General features: G+C 40.0%; 2 protein-coding genes across 5 annotated transcripts in view; both read left to right on the top strand.

Moving 5' to 3' along the window:
• Positions 1 to 19,092, top strand: part of LOC148047608 (uncharacterized) — a 90,625-nt gene that overhangs the window by 36,210 nt on the left and 35,323 nt on the right. The window lies entirely within an intron of this gene.
• On the top strand, positions 1,454 to 18,888 carry LOC148047610 (uncharacterized). 4 transcript variants are annotated; one of them, XR_015695847.1, is made up of 3 exons: positions 1,454 to 1,518; positions 5,628 to 8,127; positions 18,306 to 18,888. XR_015695847.1 is itself a non-coding variant. In XM_087708424.1 (2 exons), the coding sequence occupies exon 2, from the start codon at positions 6,825 to 6,827 to the stop codon at positions 7,872 to 7,874; it is 1,050 nt and encodes a 349-aa protein (XP_087564550.1). In that variant the 5' UTR covers positions 1,454 to 1,518; positions 5,628 to 6,824; the 3' UTR covers positions 7,875 to 9,034. The 4 variants fall into 4 exon arrangements, 1 of the variants encoding a protein (XP_087564550.1); XR_015695849.1 differs by lacking the exon at positions 18,306 to 18,888 and adding an exon at positions 9,061 to 9,098; XR_015695848.1 differs by lacking the exon at positions 1,454 to 1,518 and adding an exon at positions 4,848 to 5,306.

The raw sequence follows: 19,092 nt of genomic DNA, 5'->3' as shown, positions 1-19,092 counted from the left end.
ATCTTGGCCCCCGTCTTAGAGCTTCCTGTTCTTGTGTATGAAATGTATTCTGATTGGTTGTCTTGAGTCCCAGGCTTGGTTGAGCCTTGCTGGGTGATGCGATCTCCTCAGGTTGCATGTGGTGAGTTCTGTTGCTAGATGGGTAGAGGGCTAATCCTATTATGTCCTGTGGGTGAAGATCTTTTGTGTTATAGATAAGGTGGTACAGTCTTTCTGGGGCTGTTAAAGTTAGGGGATTTCAAGATGTAACAAATTTGCAACAAAGAAGAGGCATCTTGGTGCTGCTACCACCAGGGTAGCAACCAGGCACCTCCAAGAAGACAAGATCACAGCAGGGGTTGTTCAGGAACCTAAGAACCCAGGACTCAAAACCACAATGCTTTTTCTTCTTGAGCTACAACCTCTGTGCATATTTTTTTACCATATATATTTTTAGAAGCTTCAGCAACTTATTGGGGCCACTCAGAAACTCTGCTTATGACTCACAAATATTTTTTGTGCAAAGGAGATGCTGGCTAGGAAATTCTGGCCTCAAAATCCAGAAGACTTTCAGGATGCAGAAGGAGGAAACTGAACGTTGAGTTTCTCTAAGACACATTAAAATTAACATGAGGGTAATAGCAGAATATATAAAAACAACCCTCTGTAGAATAAAAAGATAAATAGACATTGGGGAAGGGGGGAAATTTCTTCTGCCATGTATAGGCAATCAGGCCTTCTTTCTTAGGCTGCATTTCTAAGCCCTGCTGCATATGTTTCTCTGTGTGACCTAATGGGAAACTTCAGTGCAAGCAAATTTACAGAATTTACACCTGGCATTTAGCAGATAATAAAATTTCCTCCTCCAAGAATGAAGCTTGGTGGTTGATGCTCTTGGATGCAGCCCTGCCCAGCAGGAGTGAAGCTCCTTCCCTTGGAGTGTCTGGCCTGATGCTGCTGCCATGCCCTAAAATCCTGGGAGCCACAGGAAATCAGTCATAAAGTTTTGGGGTATTAGAGAGGTTTTGATCTCCACTGAGAATCACTCCTAAGAAAGCTGATTGTGTAATTCTGTAAAACCTTCATGAACGTTTAGGGCTTGGCACATAGTTAATCTTCACAAGGCTAAGTAACATCACATTTCACTATTTCACTAGGCTCAGCTGCAAAGTCTGTCAAAAACGACTTGATAGCATTTAATCAGTGGAAACTTGTTGCAAACGCCTTAGGTAGAAACTGGAGAAGGATGTTTTTTTCTGCCTCCTATCTGGAGATGGTGCTCAAACAGGCAACACTTGTGCCTAGAAAGAGGCTAATACCTATGGTTGAGCTTAAAGGAGTTAAAACCATAGAGTCCTGGAAGTGTTGCTAGAAAGGTTGGAAAGAGACGAGAAGAGTAGAAGAAAGTCAGTCCAGTTGCCTTTTGAAAAAAGCGCCTTTGGGAAGAGCTCAACTTCCTCTTCCGGATCACTCGTTGGAGGAGAGTGGTGTGCAGAGCGGCTTTTGTGCTCTTTCCAGGGTCGAAGCAGAAGCTGGAAGGTGAGTTTCGGGCGGGTGGGAGGAGAGTCCTGGAAGCAGAGAAGCAACTGGGCTGAAGCATCTCAGCTGCTGCTGCTGCAGGTTCCTTCCCTCCCCGAATTTAAGCCCACTGGTGCTGCACGCTGTGAAACTGGTGGCTGCAATTTTCCTTCTGGTGGGAAGATTGGAAAAGTCTCTTCCAAGTGAAGGTGGATTCTTTGGGAATGGCTTCCCTCCAGAGATTGCGGGGGCTCCCATCACTGGAGGGTTTGTGACAGAGCTGGGAGGGACCTTGCAGGTCTTCTATTCCGACGCCCTGATCAAGCAGGAGACCCAACATCATTTCAGACAAATGGCTGTCCTGTCTCTGATTAAAAGCCACCAGGGATGGAGCCCCCACAACCTCTGAAGGGAAAACCTTCCACTGGTTCACTGTTCTTAGTGTCAGGAAGTTTCTCCTTAGTTCGAAGTTGCTTCTCTCCTTGTTTAGTTTCCATCCAGTTCCTTGTCCTGCCTTCAGGGGCTTTGGAGAATAGGTTGACACCCCTCCCTCTTTTGTGGCAACTCCTCAAATATTGGAAGATGGCTATCATGTCTCCCCTAGTCCTTCCTTTCACGACCAGACATACCCAATTTCTGCAACCCTTCTTTATATTTTAGCATCCGGGGCCCTAATCCTCTTTTTGCTCTTTTCTGCATTCTTTCCAGAGTCTCAACATCTTTTTTATGATCAAACTGTCTGGAATTATCTAAGTGTGGTCTTACTCTTTATAAAGTGGTGCTAGTACTTCACATGATCTTGATTCTATCTCTCTGTTAATGCAGCCTACTATTGTATTGGCTTTTTTTTGCCACTGCAATACACAGCTGGCCCATATCTAAATGATTGTCCACTAAGACTTCAAGTTTCCTCTTATTACTTGAGCCAAGTGTTACCTATTCTGTACCAGTTCATTTGGTTTTCCTTGCATAAGTGTAAAATCTTTTTTCCCCTTCATTGAATTTCATTTTGTTAGGTAGAGCCCAGTGTTGAAATCTATTGAGATTTTCTATCTTGAGCCTATCTTCTGAGGTGTTGGCTATTCCTGCCAACTTGGTGTCATTTACAAATTTGATGTGTTCCTGTTGGACTCCCTCATGGAAGGCATTTACAAAGATATTAAAGGGTATTAAAGCAGAACCTTGGGGTATCCACTGCTTACTTCCCTCAATATAGATTTGGTCCCATTAAGGAATACACTTTGAGTGTGGTTTGTCAGCCAATTATGAATCCATCTGTGTGGAAGGATGTGCCTATCCCACATTTTCTAATTTACCAAGAAGTATGGTCTACTTTGTCAATTGCCTTACTGAAATCCAGTTATACAATATATTAGATTGGTCCGTTAATTTAGTCACTTTCTGTAAGAATGAAATAACATGTTGACTTCCCATGTTGACTTCTGGTTATATATTTGCTTGCTTCTAGGTGTTTACAGTTCTTTTATTTCATTATCTTTTCCAAGATCTTCCCAGGTAGTGATGTCAGGCTAATTGGCCTGTAATTTTATGGATCCATTTTTCTCCCCTTTTTTGAAGATGGGAACTATATCCGGTCTTTTCCAATCCACCGGTAGTTCATTGGTGCAAGAAGATCTTTGAAAGATATGGTTGAATGGTTCTTAGATCATGTCTGCTGGATCCTCCTTTAGAATTCTGGGATGTAATCAACCTGATCCCAATGATTAGAACTCTTCTAGAATGGACAGGTGTTCTCTTACCATTTTCTTGCCTGTTTTAATTCGTATTCCTACTCTGCCTTTTACAGTTCTGTATTTAGTAGGTTTGGCTATTTTTTCTTTTGCCTGAAGATAGATGCAAATAATGAATTAAGTAGCTCTTCTGTGTCTTTACTGCCCATCATCTCCCATTAGTGGACTGACTGTTTCCTTGAGTTTTTTCTTGTTTTATACATGTTTTAAAATGATTTTTGATATTTGTTGCAAGTTTTAGTTCATTCTCAGCACGACGTTGATTTCAACATTGCAGATTTGGGCTAAATGCTGCTATTCTGCCTTAGTTATGTGTCCTCTTTCCATTTTTTATACTGATCCTTTTTTTCATTCAGTTTATCAGATAAATCTTTATGCAACCATGCTGGATTCTTCTTGGATATCTTGTTTTCCCTTTTCAGTAATATTGTATTGGGCTGGGCTTTTATGATCATATTAGTAAGTTGGTTACTCATGCTTCGCTACAGAAATGGAACAGCAATAGGTAGCATTCTTTACCATCACCCTCCATTATCCTGTAGCTGTAAAAGGCAGCAGCACACAGTCTTCTTGAGAGGAACTTTGGTGTTGGTTCACACTGAGGTATATTGATGTAATAGCCATCTTCTCCATGGCAGAACATCAGAAGCTACTGGAGAGCTTCATAGGCACCGTACAGCTCACTGATTCTTAACAACCAATTTTCTCTGCTGTGGAGAACAATATCTCTTTTCTCAAAATCCTGGATGACAATGAAAACAGCCACTTCCCTAGTCATGGGGCATTGAAACGATCTTGGTGCCCTCCAGAAGGTTTCCTATCAGCATTAATCACCACTTGGAAATCCTTGGAAGTATGGCTGAAGGGGAGAGAGGTGCACCACCACTGTAGCTCATCCCAGGACCCTCAATCTGCCATTCCTAAACACAGCACAGCTACTTGTGCAAGGCGGCAAACCAACATAGCTTGTGGCTTGGCTAGGACCGTTGTGAGCATGGTTGGGCATTGGGTGGAGTCACGGGAAGGTTTAAACGGTGGAGGGGAGCGCTGGGCTTCAGCCTTGACTTCATCTCACTATATCTTATCACTGGATGTTTTTCGGATCATGCTGAAGCATGGAAAATAAAACAATACTGAGAATTGTGTAGTTTATTGTTTATTTCTGAGGTTCAAATTTAAAACTAGAGAAATACTTATTAGTCCAAAGCATTGATCTCATTTGTGACTGATTAGCATAGGGGTTATTAGATGTATATCTTTTTTACAGCCTTTCTACTGACTTGGGGATGAGTTTGATGATACTTGTGTGCAGCTTCCCTTACTTGTGTTTTCCTAATCCCATCTGTAAATCTTTTTCTGCATTTTTGCCTGTTTTCCCGATAACCGGTGTTACACTAGAAGGAACAGATTCCTCTGAACTGGGGAGTAAAATAAGGGGGGGGGGAAATCTGCCTCTGCCTACCAGCATCTATTAGTATTCATCTGGCTAGCGTCCTGTCAGTGTGTGAGAGAGTTGAGGGGTGTTTGGAAACAAACAGTATTTGCTGTGTGAACAAGAAGGAGAGAGGAAGGAGCCTGGATGTGGCTTAGCTCAACTGTTCTGTAGTAAAGCTGCTTGCTGCTGTGAAAGTGAAACTCCTCTTTTGAGGTGAGGAGGGGGAGTAGAACCTCTTAGCATCAGAGTTTGGAATTGATTTCTTTTCAGGTGGGGAGGGGAAGTAGAACTCCTTAGCATCAGAGGGCTAGTTTGAAAGTGAAACAGTATTTGCTTAGTGAGCAAAGAGATAGGAAGGAGCCTGGCTATTGGTTAGCTCAACTGTTCTGTAGTACAGCTGCTTCCTGCTGTGAAAGTAAAACCAAAACTGAATCTCCTCTTCTATGTTTGTGTTTTGCATTTGGAACAGATTTCTTCTCCGATTAGGGGAGGGAGTAGAACTAGTTAGCATGATGGCATGTTAATAATAATATGGGAAATACTAATGCTCTGATGGTCTTTTCGAAAAATCTTTTCTTAGTGAGCACCTAGAAGCCAAGAGGAACATACGTGGAAAATTTGAGGTTTGTAGGCTTTATGGTTCTGGAGATTTTGTGATAATGCATGAGTGGTATTTCTTTTAAATATAGATATAGATTTTCCAGTATTTCCCACAGTCCTTGCATTGTTTTTTCCTTTAGGATTTTTATCCATGAAATTTTGCTTAGGCTCTGAATTTCTTAAAATCAGCTCTTCTAAAGTTTAAGACACTTGTTGGATTATATTCTATCCTTATTTGTAGCTGAGGACTTTCATTAGCAAAAGTGGTATACACTCTTTTTCTTTTTTCACCTCATCTCTAACCATTTTATAAACAAAGTTACATTTTTCTTTGAATCTTACAGATGAACAGGATGGCAATAAGAGCACTCGGGACAAGTGTAAACAACAATCAGTGTTGAAAAGGGAAGAAAATCAAGCCAGAAATCAAAATATTTTCCATTTCCTGCAGAAAACCTTACAAATCTGTTCCTCCTCCAGCAGCTGTTTGACAAAAGAGAAAATTAAGAAAGAATAAGTACATTATGCAGAATTCAAAGATAAATTAAATGAGAGTGGAAGGGAGATTATTTATAATTCAGCAAAAGAGGGAAATATCTGGAAGCCTGTTGGAAGGAAAAGATCAATAGTAAAGCAATGTAGAAGAGACAGGAATGCAGGCCTCTCCCTTAGAGGAAGAAGACGGCTTGAATGAAAGCACCCTTAAACAAGGCATTGCCCATTTTTTTAACCTTCTCAAGAATATCAGTGGTGCAAAAGTTTCATAAATTTGCCTATTGTGGGAAAAGCACAGATTGCAAATCACAGCTGATTATGCACAAGAGGAGATGGAAAGCCACACAAATTACCTGAATGTGACAAAAACTATGGTCACAAAAGCTCCCTTGTTGTTCATGGAAGCACCTCCACAAAGGAGGGAAGCCACAAAAGTGCTCCCAATGTGGTAAATGCTTTAGTGACCATGGCAACATGGTGCTATATCAGATAACTCACAGGAGGGAGAAACATATGACTGTGCAGATTGTGTGAAAGTTTCATTAGAAATTCCCAGGTCTTGAGATACTAAAGGATGCACACAAAGGAATAAAACCATTTGAACATCCTTTCTGTGGGAAATGTTTCAGTGAGGCACCTGAGGACTTCCGCAAAAGAGAAACCTTTTGAATGTCCCGATTGTGGAAAAAAATATAGTCACAATTTAGGTCTCGTGATGCATCAGTAGATTGACTCCAGGGAGAAACTCTATGAGTATCTAGATTGTGGGGAAAACGTCCTAGGGAAATTTCCATCTCAAGAGACACCAAAGAACTCACACAGACGAAAAACCCTCTGAATGTCCTGATTATGGGAAACTCACAAGTCTGGTGATACACCAGAACACTCCCATAGGAGGGAAATGCTTTGTATGTCCTGACTGTTGGGAACTTTCAGTTATGATTGCAATTTGTGAAACCCCAGAGAAATCATAAAAGAGAAAAACCCATTCAATATCCTGCCTGTGGGAGAAGTTTCAATTGTAATTTCACCTGGTAATACATCAGATGATTCACTCCATGGAGAAACCTTATAAGTCTAGAGATTGTGGGAAAAGTTTCATTAGAAATTCCCACCTCTTAAGACATAAGACCATGCACACAGGAGAGAAACCCTTTGAATGTTCTGACTGTAGGAAAAGTTTCAGTCGCAATGCCCACCTGGTGAGACACCAGAGGACTCACACAGGAGAGAAACCCTTTGAATGTCCTATTTGTGGGAAAAGTTTTAGTGATAATTTCAGTGTGGTGACCCACCAAAGGACTCACACGGGAGAGAAACCCTTTGAATGCCCTATCTGTGGGAAAAGCTTTAGTAATAATTCCAATCTGATGAAACACCAGAGGACTCACACAGGAGAGAAACCCTTTGAATGTCCTGATTGTGGGAAATGTTTTTGTCGGAGTTCCAGTCTGGTGACACACCAGAGGACTCACACAGGAGAGAAACCATTTGAATGTCCTATTTGTTGGAAAAGGTTTAGTAATGATTCTAATCTGGCGAGACACCAGAGGACTCACACAGGAGAGAAACCCTTTGAATGTCCCGATTGTAGAAAATGTTTTAGTCGGAGTTCCATCCTGGTTGAACACCAGAGGACTCATACAGGAGTGAAACCCTTTGAATGTCTTGATTGTGGGAAAAGTTTTAGTGATAATTCCAGCCTGGTGAGACACCAGAGGACCCACACAGGAGAGAAACCCTTTGAATGTCCTATCTGTGGGAAAGGTTTCAGTCAGAATTCCCACCTGGTTGAACACCAGAGGAGTCACACAGGAGAGAAACCCTTTGAATGTCCTATCTGTGGGGAAAACTTTAGTTATAATTCTAATCTGGTGAGACACAAGAGGACACACACAGGAGTGAAACCCTTTGAATGTCTTGATTGTGGGAAAAGTTTTAGTGATAATTCCAGCCTGCTGAGACACCAGAGGACTCACACAGGAGAAAAACCCTTTGAATGTCCTATCTGTGGGAAAAGCTTTAATGATAATTCCAATATGGTGGCACACCAGAGGACTCACACAGGAGAGAAACCCTTTGAATTGCCTGATTGAGGGAGAGGTTTTGTCAGGGCTGCTGCACTCAGTAACCAAGAAAGAAAGAGGTTTCAGTCAGAATTCTCAGCTGGTGATACACCAGAGGACTCACACAGGAGAGAAACCCTTTGAATGTCCTGACTGTGGGAAAAGTTTTAGTCTGAGTTCCACCCTGGTGAGACACCAGAGGACTCACACCGTGGAGAAATCTTTGAAATGTCCAGTCTGCGGACATTACTTCAAGCATGAATCATACCTTATTGCACACAAGGTAATCCATATGATGAAATATAGATGAGTTTAAAGAATGCTTGGATTTCATTTGTGATCTCCCATTTAAAATGTAGGTGAGAATTGATTGTTTGAATTTTGGCCTGATTCATTTTGCTCAAACATTTCTCAGGATTAAATTTGTAAGTGGAGTGAAAAGTAAAGTGGAAAATGGTTAACTACTAGTTTCTGATTATCAGCAGAACCTTCTGTATATTTCCTTTTCCGGAATTAATGAAATTCCTCAAAAAGGAATTTTGGGTGGAGCTTTTGTCTGTTGAGTATGGCATTGCCACATGTGGAGTTTCAGCTACCTTGGTTTCACCCGATTTTCAGCTCCAGAATTCCACAGCTCGCCTAAAAGTAGTCCTCAAGATATAACCATTATGGGCCTTGAATTACGGTTGCATGTTCCAATGGCTGTTAAGTGAAATTGCTTTCCTTAATTACCCAAATTCTCCTGCTCTCCCTGATGCAGCCATTAATCAAATGTGCGAGTCGCTAGGTAGAACACTGTCTACTCAGAGCTGGGGAAAAGTCTTGGAGGCCTAGCGCAAAGCCAGGCTTGCTTGCCATAGGCATCCATACGCCTCCCCCGCTCTCCAAGACACCCTTGTGCTCTGTATCCTAACCCTTGAGTTCCCTTAGTCATTCACTCCCCGTTACATCTGACTCCCACCCCACCCGACTTCACACCCTCCTCCTTCTTACCTTTAAAGATCTCTGAACCTCATGTTGGGGAGGGAAGGAACGACATATATCAGTGCTGGCTAACATTTTTTGGATTGTGTGCCAAAAGCGGGGAGGAGAGCAGGTAGGGTGTGCTTGGGCGCGCCCACACCCATAATACCATGTGCGCGACCCCAGCATGCATGTATGTATGACCAGCGGTCCCCCACTTTTACCACTCTTTTTTCCCCTCCCCATGCTCCAGATACTTTTTAGCAACCTGGGAGAGCGAAAACAGCCTACACCTTCCTTGAAGCCTCAGGAGAGCGATAACCTACAGGCAATCCGGAAGTTCGAGAATGGTGACTATACTCCATCCAACAAGGAATTGAGAGTATTTTTTAGGTCCTTGGGAATGCAATAATGTCAGTGGTTGAAAAGATCCACAGATCTGCCTATTGTGGGAAAAGGAAAGATTGTAGAATTATGCCCAGGGCCAAAGCAAGACCTTCTTCCTGGAGCTCCACCGACAAGCAATCAAAGCTTGTCTCCTCCACTGGCACTCCTGCCTCCCCTCCACCAGTTCTCAGAAAAGCTGTTTGTCGGGCCAGGGCACCCGAGAGAAGCGCTGGGTGGCCATTTTGAAATGGGCAGGAGCAGTTTATGCAGTGGGCAAGCCATTAGCTACTGTCTGAGCTTCCTCGATTGGGGCATCTCCCTGGAATTGCTGCCTGGCCTGGGTGTTTGCACAAACAGGACACTGTGGAAAGCGGAAGGGAAGATGAAGAGGGCCTTACCCAGAGGCCATATGGCAGATAAAAGCTGCAAGGCTCTGCCATAGTCTTTTCAGGCAAGTCATCTTTGCCAAGCTCTCTGGCCCCTCCCCAAACTGGCCCGGAAGCGGCGTGTGATCCCCACGTGCTCCCCTTGCAGGCCAGACATTCCAGAAGGGCTCCGATGCCACGGTCTCCCACATGCTCCCCCATTACCTGTCAGTAAACCCACCACCCGTCTCACCCATCTGCCAGCTCGCCCTCCCCCACCCATCCTCCGGCCCGTGCCCTTTCTCCTTACCTTTGTGAGCAGCGATGAACAGAAGCACACAGCTAAACTGCTAGATTCTGCAAGTTATATATAAGGCCAATGGCTGGAGGAGGGATGGTAAAAGCCAGCCATACAAGGAGTGGCTGTAAGTCGGGGGCAGGGCTTAATTGTACCACTGTGCAGGCTTGATAAATTGTGTTGGCGGGCCATATCCAGCCCGCAAGCTGTAGTTTGAGGACTCCTGACATAAAGCTTCCCCTGGTTGGTTTTTTAAAAGAGATTTCCAAACCCAACTTCTGATTGTGACTCACAAATGATGGTGCCCAGTTGCCCATTGAAGCAGAATATGTTGCACTGGTTTTCCACTGCATTACTAGGAGTTCCAGGGCTCCTTGTGTGCAACTTCAAAAATATTCATAGTCTGGCTTGTACACTGGTTAATCTAAATTTGGCCTCACAAATCCTGGATGCAATAAACTAAGGCAGCTTCAGGAAGCAATAATTGGAAATGAGCAGTCTTTGATTATCTACTAAGGCACAATCATGGCTGCAAACAATTTTGGGATATGTGCTTGCTTCAAACCTGACTGAAAGCTCATAGAAAATGACCTATCTAAAAAATTGATACAGAAAATTGCCCACTCTACATTTCTTTTCTATTCAATAGAATTTCTGCCCTTACTGTTTCAACCTTCATGGGTTGAAAAGTCTTCTTTTTGGGGCCACTGCCTTAATCATCATGAGAGTGCTGCTTCCACCTGTGTACTTCCCCTTCTCCCAGTGGCCTGCAAATTTACCTCCCATTTCAATAGACCCCAAGTAAGGCAAATATCCCTCGTGGTGTGCCAGGTATACAGAAAGTACAGAGATCATTCTAATAGTGTATGTTGACCAATATATGTAAATACATATAGCCCAAAAGGGGAGAATTGTGGGACCCCCCCACCCTGGGTATGAAATATTTTGGGGAATATTAAAAAAGGTAGAAAAGGAGAAACACGTTCTTAGAGGCAGAAAGCAGCCCCCAATCTTCCCTAATAGCCTACAGCAGATGCACATTAAGAAATCCTGGACCAGCCTATAAATAAACCTCTAATCTAATCTAACCTCTAAAGCCTATTCACAAAGGGAATACCTTCACCTCCAGGTGATGGAATTAAGGACAGGACATGACCTTAACCCAGATGCCCTTAAACTTTTAAAATGGGGCCAATTTATGGTCCCTCAGACTGTTGGGTGGGCTGGACCACCTGGGTGGGCATGACTAGGTGGTCATGCGACTAGATGGGCATGGCCAATTCAACAGTCCTTTGAACAATGCACAAAAATTAAACTTAATTCGTTTTGTTCCTGGGGGTGTTTTATTTGCTTTTGTTTGCATGTTGCTCTTTCTGTTGCCTTTTTTTATATACACTTTATTAACAAACATATAAAATACACACACACACACGAAAATTAGCCGTACACCACATTTACACAATACAATACGAACAGGAGCTTCCTGTTCTTTCTAATAGCATTATCAATCGATACCGCTCACCTTATATTATTTCCCCTTCTATTATATTTCATTTGGATTTCACCATTCTTAACCCACTTATTTTACCCATAACTATTATTTTTGAGTTTTGTTATATTTCTTCATTGATTCTTGTTTCTTTCCTCCATCCACCTATACCATTTATCCCATATCTGGTAAATTCTGATTCTTCTTTTCCCTGGATTTCTTTAGTTAGTTTGTCCATTTCAGCACAATCCATAACTTTTCTTATTATTTCATCTTCACTTGGAATTAATTTGTTTTTCCATTTCTGGGCAAAGGCAATTCTTGCCGCCATAATTATATGTAGTATTAAATACTGGATTTCTTTTTTGTATTTCACAGACATTATTGCTAATAAAAAAAATTTCAGGTTTCCATTCTATTTTAACTCCTGTTATTGCCTCCAGCCAATTTTTGATCTTTTTCCCAAAAAATTTAGCCTCCTCACAGGTCCACCATAAATGGTAATATGTTCCGTGTATTGATTTGCATTTCCAGTATTTTGGGGAGGTATTTGTTAAGATTTTAGCTAACCTTGTTGGTGCCATCCGTAAAACATTTTGTACTGGTTTTCCTTGTATGCAACTGATAGTGTCATTTTTAAGTTTGTTTCCCAAAATTTTTCCCATTTGTCTAATTCAAAGTTCTGCGCCCATTTTATCATTTGTTCTTTCCCAATTTCCTCTTCCATTTTATACTTCAGGAGGAATTTATATATTCTTCCTATCATCTTTCTATCTGAGCTTTGAATAATTTTATCCAATTCGTGTGGTTCTGTTTCGATGTCATATAATTTAGTATCATTATTGTATTTAGTTTTGATTTGGAGGTAAGTTAGCTAGTCAACTTTCATGTTCTGATCTGCCAATTCTTCAATTGTTTTTAAATTTCCCTGTCTATCAATTAAGTCTCTGTATCTTAGCATTTTGTTCAAATCTATAAAATTTGGGTGAGTCGTCCTTTCTGTCAGTGATAGCCAGTTCGGGAATTTCACATAGTGGGTTTTTTTTTTATTTTGAGCCATTTTTGCAATAACGCTCTTCTGATTAAATGATTTTGAAAGAATTTGTGTGTTTTATTTTTATCATCCCATAGGAATGTATGCCAGGCTACTTGCAAATCATGGCCTTCTAAGGTCAAAATTATTTTATTTTTTAGCTCTATCCAATCCTTCATGCTATTGTTACTGCTGCTGCGTTTAAATCCCAATTTGGTAATGCTAAGCCTCCCCTCTCCTTGCTATCTTGCATTGACTTTAGTTTAATCCTCGCTTTTCATCCCTGCCAAATGAGCCTAGCGGTTATTTTGTTTAATTCTTGAAAGAATTTTTTACCCAGATTAATTGGTGCGGCTTGCAATGGGAATAAGATTCTTGGTAAAATATTCATTTTAATTGTCTTTATATGTCCCATGAGGTGATAACTGAATATTTTTCCAATTTTCTAAATCTTTCTTTATTTGTATCACTAATTTATTATAATTATCTTCTTTAATTGTGGAACATTTTGCTGACACCCAGATCCCCAAGTATTTCACTTTCTTAGTTATTTGCATTCTGGTTGCTACTTCCAGTTTCTCTTCTTGCTTTTGGTTATCATTTTTGTTTGTCTTTATTGATCTTTAGTCCTGCCACTTCGCCATATTCTTCTAATTTTTGAATTAATTTCAGGTTGGATTCTAATGGGTCCTCTAGGACAAATACTAAGTCATCGGCATAGGCTTGGGCCTTATATTCTTCATTTTTGAGTCTTAAACCTTTTATTCCCTGGTCCTTCCGAATTTCATTTAATAAAATTTCCAAAGTTAATATAAACAGCAAAGGAGAGAGGCGGAATCCCCTACTTTTTTAAATTCAATCTTCTCCGTTAGATCTCCATTCATCAGAACTTTGGCTGTCTGACTGTTATAAAATCCTTCTATCATTTTTATAAATTTTTCTCCGAATTTCATCTCATCCAATAGTGTTATTATAAATTTCCAGATAACATTGTCAAATGCTTTTTGTGCATCAAGGAAAACCAGTACCATTTGTTTTTCTGGTGCGCCTCGTAATACTCTATTATGTCTAGGATGACTCTCGTATTATTTTTAATGTGTCTGTGAGGTAAAAATCCGTCTTGGTCCAGGTGTATTCATTCATTTAAAACCTGTTTAATTCTTCCTGCCATAATTGCTGCAAATATTTTAAAATCGGACTTTAGTAATGAAATTGGTCTGTAATTTTGAAGTTCTTGTAGGTTGGTTTCTTCTTTTGAGATTAGTGATATTATTGCTTCTGTCCATGATTCAGGTGTCTTGGCTTTTCCTAAAACTTGGTTAAACATTTCCACTCATAGCTCTTCCAATATTATTTTGTTATGTTTGTATAACTCCACCGGTATTCCGTCTGGTCCTGGGATTTTATTATTTTTCTGGTTTTTCAGGACTAATTCCACTTTGGCTAGCGTTATTGGCCTGTTTATCGCCTCCCTTTGTTCTTAGTGTTATTTTTTCTGTGTTTAAATAATGTTTTATTTTGATTTCCTCCATACAATCTTGCGTGTATAGTTTTGTGAAGTATTTATAAATAATATGCTTCTTTTCTTCCGTTTTATATTGAATTCTTCCCTCATCATCTTTTAATTGATATATCATCCTTTTTTTCTCTTTCATTCTTCAATCTGTATGCCAGCCATCGTCCAGGTTTGTTGGCTTGTTCAAAGTAATTTTGTCTGGCTGCTTTAATTTTCTGTGCTAATTCCTTTTGAGTTATTAAGTTGATCTTATGTTTTATCATCTCTCTTTTTTCTTTTTAATCTTTGGATCTTTCTGTAGTTCATCCCTAAGTTCTTTTTGCTATGTATGCTTTCATAGTATCCCAGAGATTTTGAAAAGAGGTGTCGTCTTTTTTATTTATTCTAAAGAATAGTTTTAATTATTTTTCTAGCATTTGAGTGTATTCTGTTCTGTCCCCCCCTTCACGGCTCCTTAACAAACGCAGGCAGACAACTTAAAAGGAAATCTTTCTTCATCAGTTCTCAGTTCAAACTGGCTTCGAGCCCAAAAATAACATAAATACAAGTCTCCGACAAGAATGCAAAACAAAGCTCTTACAAACGCTGCACTTCTTCCACCGTCTCCACCGATCAGGTTTACATGAAACACCAAAGCACTTATCCAAGTGTAACAAGCATAAATCACGATTAATAATCAAGCAATGTTGTACCAAACACGGAACACACGAAGGAACGTTGGCTCCAGCGACTAGGGCATGGCAGCCTCCGTCCTTTTATCTCCAAACGTGCCTCCCACAAGCCCCAGCTGCATACTGAATCTTGTATTCCGAAAAGACTCACAGAAGACATCTGCTGAGTCACAACAGTATTCTATTTCATTTACAATATCTGAATTCATCATCCATCTTTTTCTTCTTCTTTGACTTTTCCATCTTAATTTTATTGGATTATGATCTGCCCACTCATTTGCTTCTATTTCAATTTCGTCTAATTGATTACATAGACCAGATGAGATCCAAGCCATGTCAATTCTTGATAGGGACTGATGGGGGTTCGAATAAAAGGCATATTGCTTTCTTTGTTTTGTGCCTTTCTCTCCAAATATCATTTAGTTTATATTCCATTGCCATCTCAAAAAAGGATTTGGGTAATGTATTTTTTTGTTTAATTTTTCTTTTTGCTTTCATAGTCCATTTTTTTATCCACTATTGCATTATAATCCCCAATTAAGCAAATGTTTTCATATTCTAATTCGTTTATTTTGTTGTGTAATTTCCTATAAAATTCCTCTTAAACATCTGCGCTCTTTTTTTTTGGTGCATTCAGTCCATTCAAGTTTATCGAAATAATTGTTATTTCCTGATCCATCTTTAGATGGGGTGTTTTTTGTTGCTTCTGGTTTGTATCTGACTTTTCCCTCTCGCACCTTCCTTTTCTGCTCTCTCTCTTTCTTGCCTCTGTTCTTCTCTCCTGTTTCTTTCCTTGTCTCCTGAGGTTTCCTCTTGACTTCTACTTTCTAGTTCCTCTTGACTTCCTTGTTCTTCTTCCCCTTTGCAGTATTCTTCATAGAATTTCTGCGGTTCTTCTATATTCTCTATCTTATATCTTTTTCCTTGCCAAGATACCAGTACCCCTTCTGGTACCAACCATCTGTACATTCTGTTTTTATTTAACTGATTTGTTAAAAATTGGTATTGCCTATGTTGTTCCCAAATTCTCCGTGGAATCTGTTTAAGCATGATCAACTCTTTCCCCTGTAATGTAAATGGTCCCTTCTCTGGTTTTTTTGTACACTTCATCTCTAGTTGTTTTTTTAGCAAATCTTACATGCACTTCTCTTGGGAGCCTATGTCTTCTGGCATAGTTAATATGCACACAGAAAGCTTTATCGATATTCCCTCTCAACTCTTGTTCTTTTCTCTGTAAAATTTCGGTGAAGATTTTGATCATTTTTCCTTTCAGGTCTTCCTCCTTCTCTTCCGGTATGTTTTGCAATCTTAGGTAGAATGCAGCTCTTTCATTTTCAAGTCAGATTATTGATCTCTAATTTTTTATTAACTTGTCTACATTCCAGCTCCATTTTTTCCATCTTCTGATCTGTTTGTTCTATTTTTTTTAGATGTTCTGGATTTTCTGTTCATTCATTGCTAAGGCATTCTGTATCCTTTCAATTTTGTCATCTACGTTTTTGATATTTCCTTTCAATTCTCCTTAACCTTCCTTAATATCATGTTTCAATATCTAAATGTTCCTATGTATTATTCTAATCTTTTTTTGATCCTTAATTATTATATATCATAGATTTATATATCACACCGTTATCTTATTCAAATAGATGTCTCTCAATTGTATCAGTTATACAGTTATTCAATGCTAGTAATTAGTTTCTCCCTATGTATATATTTTCTTGCATCAGACTTCACGGTTTAAATTTATAATCCACTAGATGTCACCCTCTCCTCAGTATCACTGTTCATTAATACAAGTCCAGCAGGAAAGAGAAATAAAGGGGGGTGAGTAAAGACGCCCACTAAGCGTTCCAAAGCAGTCCTCTCTCTACTGTCTCTGGCACCGTTCCAAATTCCGAGGCAAATAAATACCAAATACTTGTAAGTTCAACTATTCTTTGGGAAAAACAAAACAGTAGAAGGAAGAGCAAGAAAAAAAAAGTCAACCACCAACTCGACTGTTAAACAATCCTTTCTGTGCCTTCCAAGTCTTCTCGGCAGTTACTATGTTCTACTCCTGTTGTCCATGCCGGGTTTTCGTTCTCACTATGGTCAATTCCTTCAAGTTATTCAGGCTGTCAATTCCAACTCAGTGCCTATGCTTTCACTTCTTTTCGGCAAAATTCTGAACTGCAAAAACAGTCTCCTTCCCAGAGCCTCTTTCTTTCCAACTCACCCTCTCTGCCAATTTCACGTTGTCCTCCACTTCTTTGGGTTGTCAATAATAGTAACAGATGTCTCGATTTGAACTGCTTTCTCTCTCTGCTTCCTTCTTATGCGGTCGCCATTGCTACGGTCCTAACCAAATGGCAGGATAGATCCTCGTCCGTTTAGTGGGTTTCTCCTACTCGCTGGGGGATTTGCCTTATCACCCCAGTGTCTTCAGAGTTTCCCCCGTAATCTGCTGGTCCCTTCAGGATCCATAGCGCTCAGAAATGAACCCAAACGAAGAAGTTAGGGTTAGAGGTTAGGAGAGCTCCCATTCCTCAGCTCCAAGCATGATGATGTCACCACAGGAAGTCCAGCTCTTCTAAATTTTAAGGCACTCATTGGATTATATTCTATTGCTTGTGTTTGCATTATATTGAATTCCAGTAAGACGTCACTCACCCAAGGTCCCAACAATTTCAACTCCTATCGGTTCTCTGTTAGTAAGAATTAGGTTGAGTATAGTTTTTCCTCTAGTTCCCTCCTCTTCTTTTTGGATAACAAAGTTGTCAGCTAAGTTGTTTAGGAATCTATTCAATCTCCTACTTGCTGTAGACTTTGTCTCCCAGTTGATATCAGGGTAGTTAAAGTCTCCCCTATCTTGAAGTTGCTCTCTTAATACAGTATGTAATCCACACATATTGAAAATGCCAGAAGAATAAAATTTACAAGTTTTTTTTATTTCCATGTCTTTCCAATAAGTATGGCATTTCCTGTCCCATCGATGTATTAGCCAGGTTCAATTGTGCTTAATCCATCTTTGGTTGCACAGGTAGTCCTCACTTACCACTTCTTCCTTGAGCCTTCAAAGTTATTATGGCACATTAGAAGCAGACGTGCACCTGGTTCACAAAATTTGTGTTAATCCCAGCACTTGTTCCGTGACCACATGTCAGCAGTGACTGTGGTTTTGAAGATGCAGGAAAAGGAGTTGCACCAAGTTGGCTTCTGCCAATAGTTACACACATATGGTGCCTGCAGCATCCCATACTCATAATCCCCATTTGTGACCTTCCCAAATAGCTTCTGACAAGCAACATCACTGAATATACTGGCAGGAAATTGCAAATCTGTCATATGAAATTGCCTTTAACAACCCACAATAATTAGCTTAAAAACTACAGAGGAAATTGGCACTGTCATGTGACATGGTGCTTAATGATTGAACTGCTTAGTGACGCAAATATCAATTCTAATTGTGGTAGGTTAACTGAGGACTACTTAAACAAGGATGTCACCATAGGGGTTGTAGACAGTATTTTCTGCCCTTATTTGTAGCTGAGGATTTTCATTAGCAAAAGTGGTATATACTTTTCTTCTTGTTGTTTTTTGTACTTCCCCTTTTCCCTATTTTGTTTGTTAGCCACCCTGAGTCCCCTCGGGGAATAGGGCGGCATACAAGTTTAATAAAACTAAACTAAACTAAACATTTTTCATCTCATCTCTAACCATTTTATAAATAATTAAAGTTACATTTTTTTAAAACTTACAGATGAACAGGAGAGCAATAAGAGCACTCTGGACAACTATAAACAACAAGCAACATTGAAAAGGGAAGAAAATCAAGCCAGAAATCAAAATATTTTCTATTTCCTGCAGAAAACCATACAAATCTGTTCCTCCTCCAGCAGTTGTTTGACAAAAGAGAGAAAATTAAGAAAGAATAAGCAGATTATGCAGAACTCAAGGATAAATTAAATGAGAGGGGAATGAAGATTATTTATAATTCAGCAAAAGAGGGAAACATCTGGAACTCTCTTGGGAGGAAAAGATCAATAGTAAAGCCATATAGAAGAGACAGTAATTCAGGCCTCTCCATGTGAGGAAGAAGACGGCTTAAATGAAAACACCCTTAAACAAGGCATTGTCCATATTTTTTACCTTCTCAAGAATATCAGTGGTGCAAAAGCTTCATAAATTTGCCTATTGTGGGAAAAGCACACATTGCAAATCACAGCTGATTATGCACAAGAGGAGACGGAAAGCCACACAAATTACCTAAATGTGACAAAAACTATAGTCACAAAAGCTCCCTTGTTGTTCATGGAAGCACCTCCACAAAAGAGGGAAGCCACGAAAGTGGTAAATGCATTAGTGAGCATGGCAACATGGTGCTACATCAGATAACTCACAGGAAGGAGAAAACATATGCAGATTGTGTGAAAGTTTCATTAGAAATTCCCAGGTCTTGAGACACTAAAGGACGCAAACAAAGGAATAAAACCATTTTAACATCCTTTCTGTGGGAAATGTTTCAGTGAGGCACCTGAGGACTTCCG

This window comes from Thamnophis sirtalis, unplaced genomic scaffold (assembly GCF_051295495.1).
Source record: "Thamnophis sirtalis isolate CommonGarterSnake01/CBP01778 unplaced genomic scaffold, rThaSir2_p1.2 scaffold_3, whole genome shotgun sequence".
Taxonomy (NCBI): domain Eukaryota; kingdom Metazoa; phylum Chordata; class Lepidosauria; order Squamata; family Natricidae; genus Thamnophis; species Thamnophis sirtalis.
This window is presented reverse-complemented; position numbering and strand designations above follow the sequence as displayed.

Bases quoted from the DNA above. Each gene is read 5' to 3' on its own strand.
- LOC148047610 (XM_087708424.1), top strand. From the start codon at position 6,825: ATGATTCACTCCATGGAGAAACCTTATAAGTCTAGAGATTGTGGGAAA.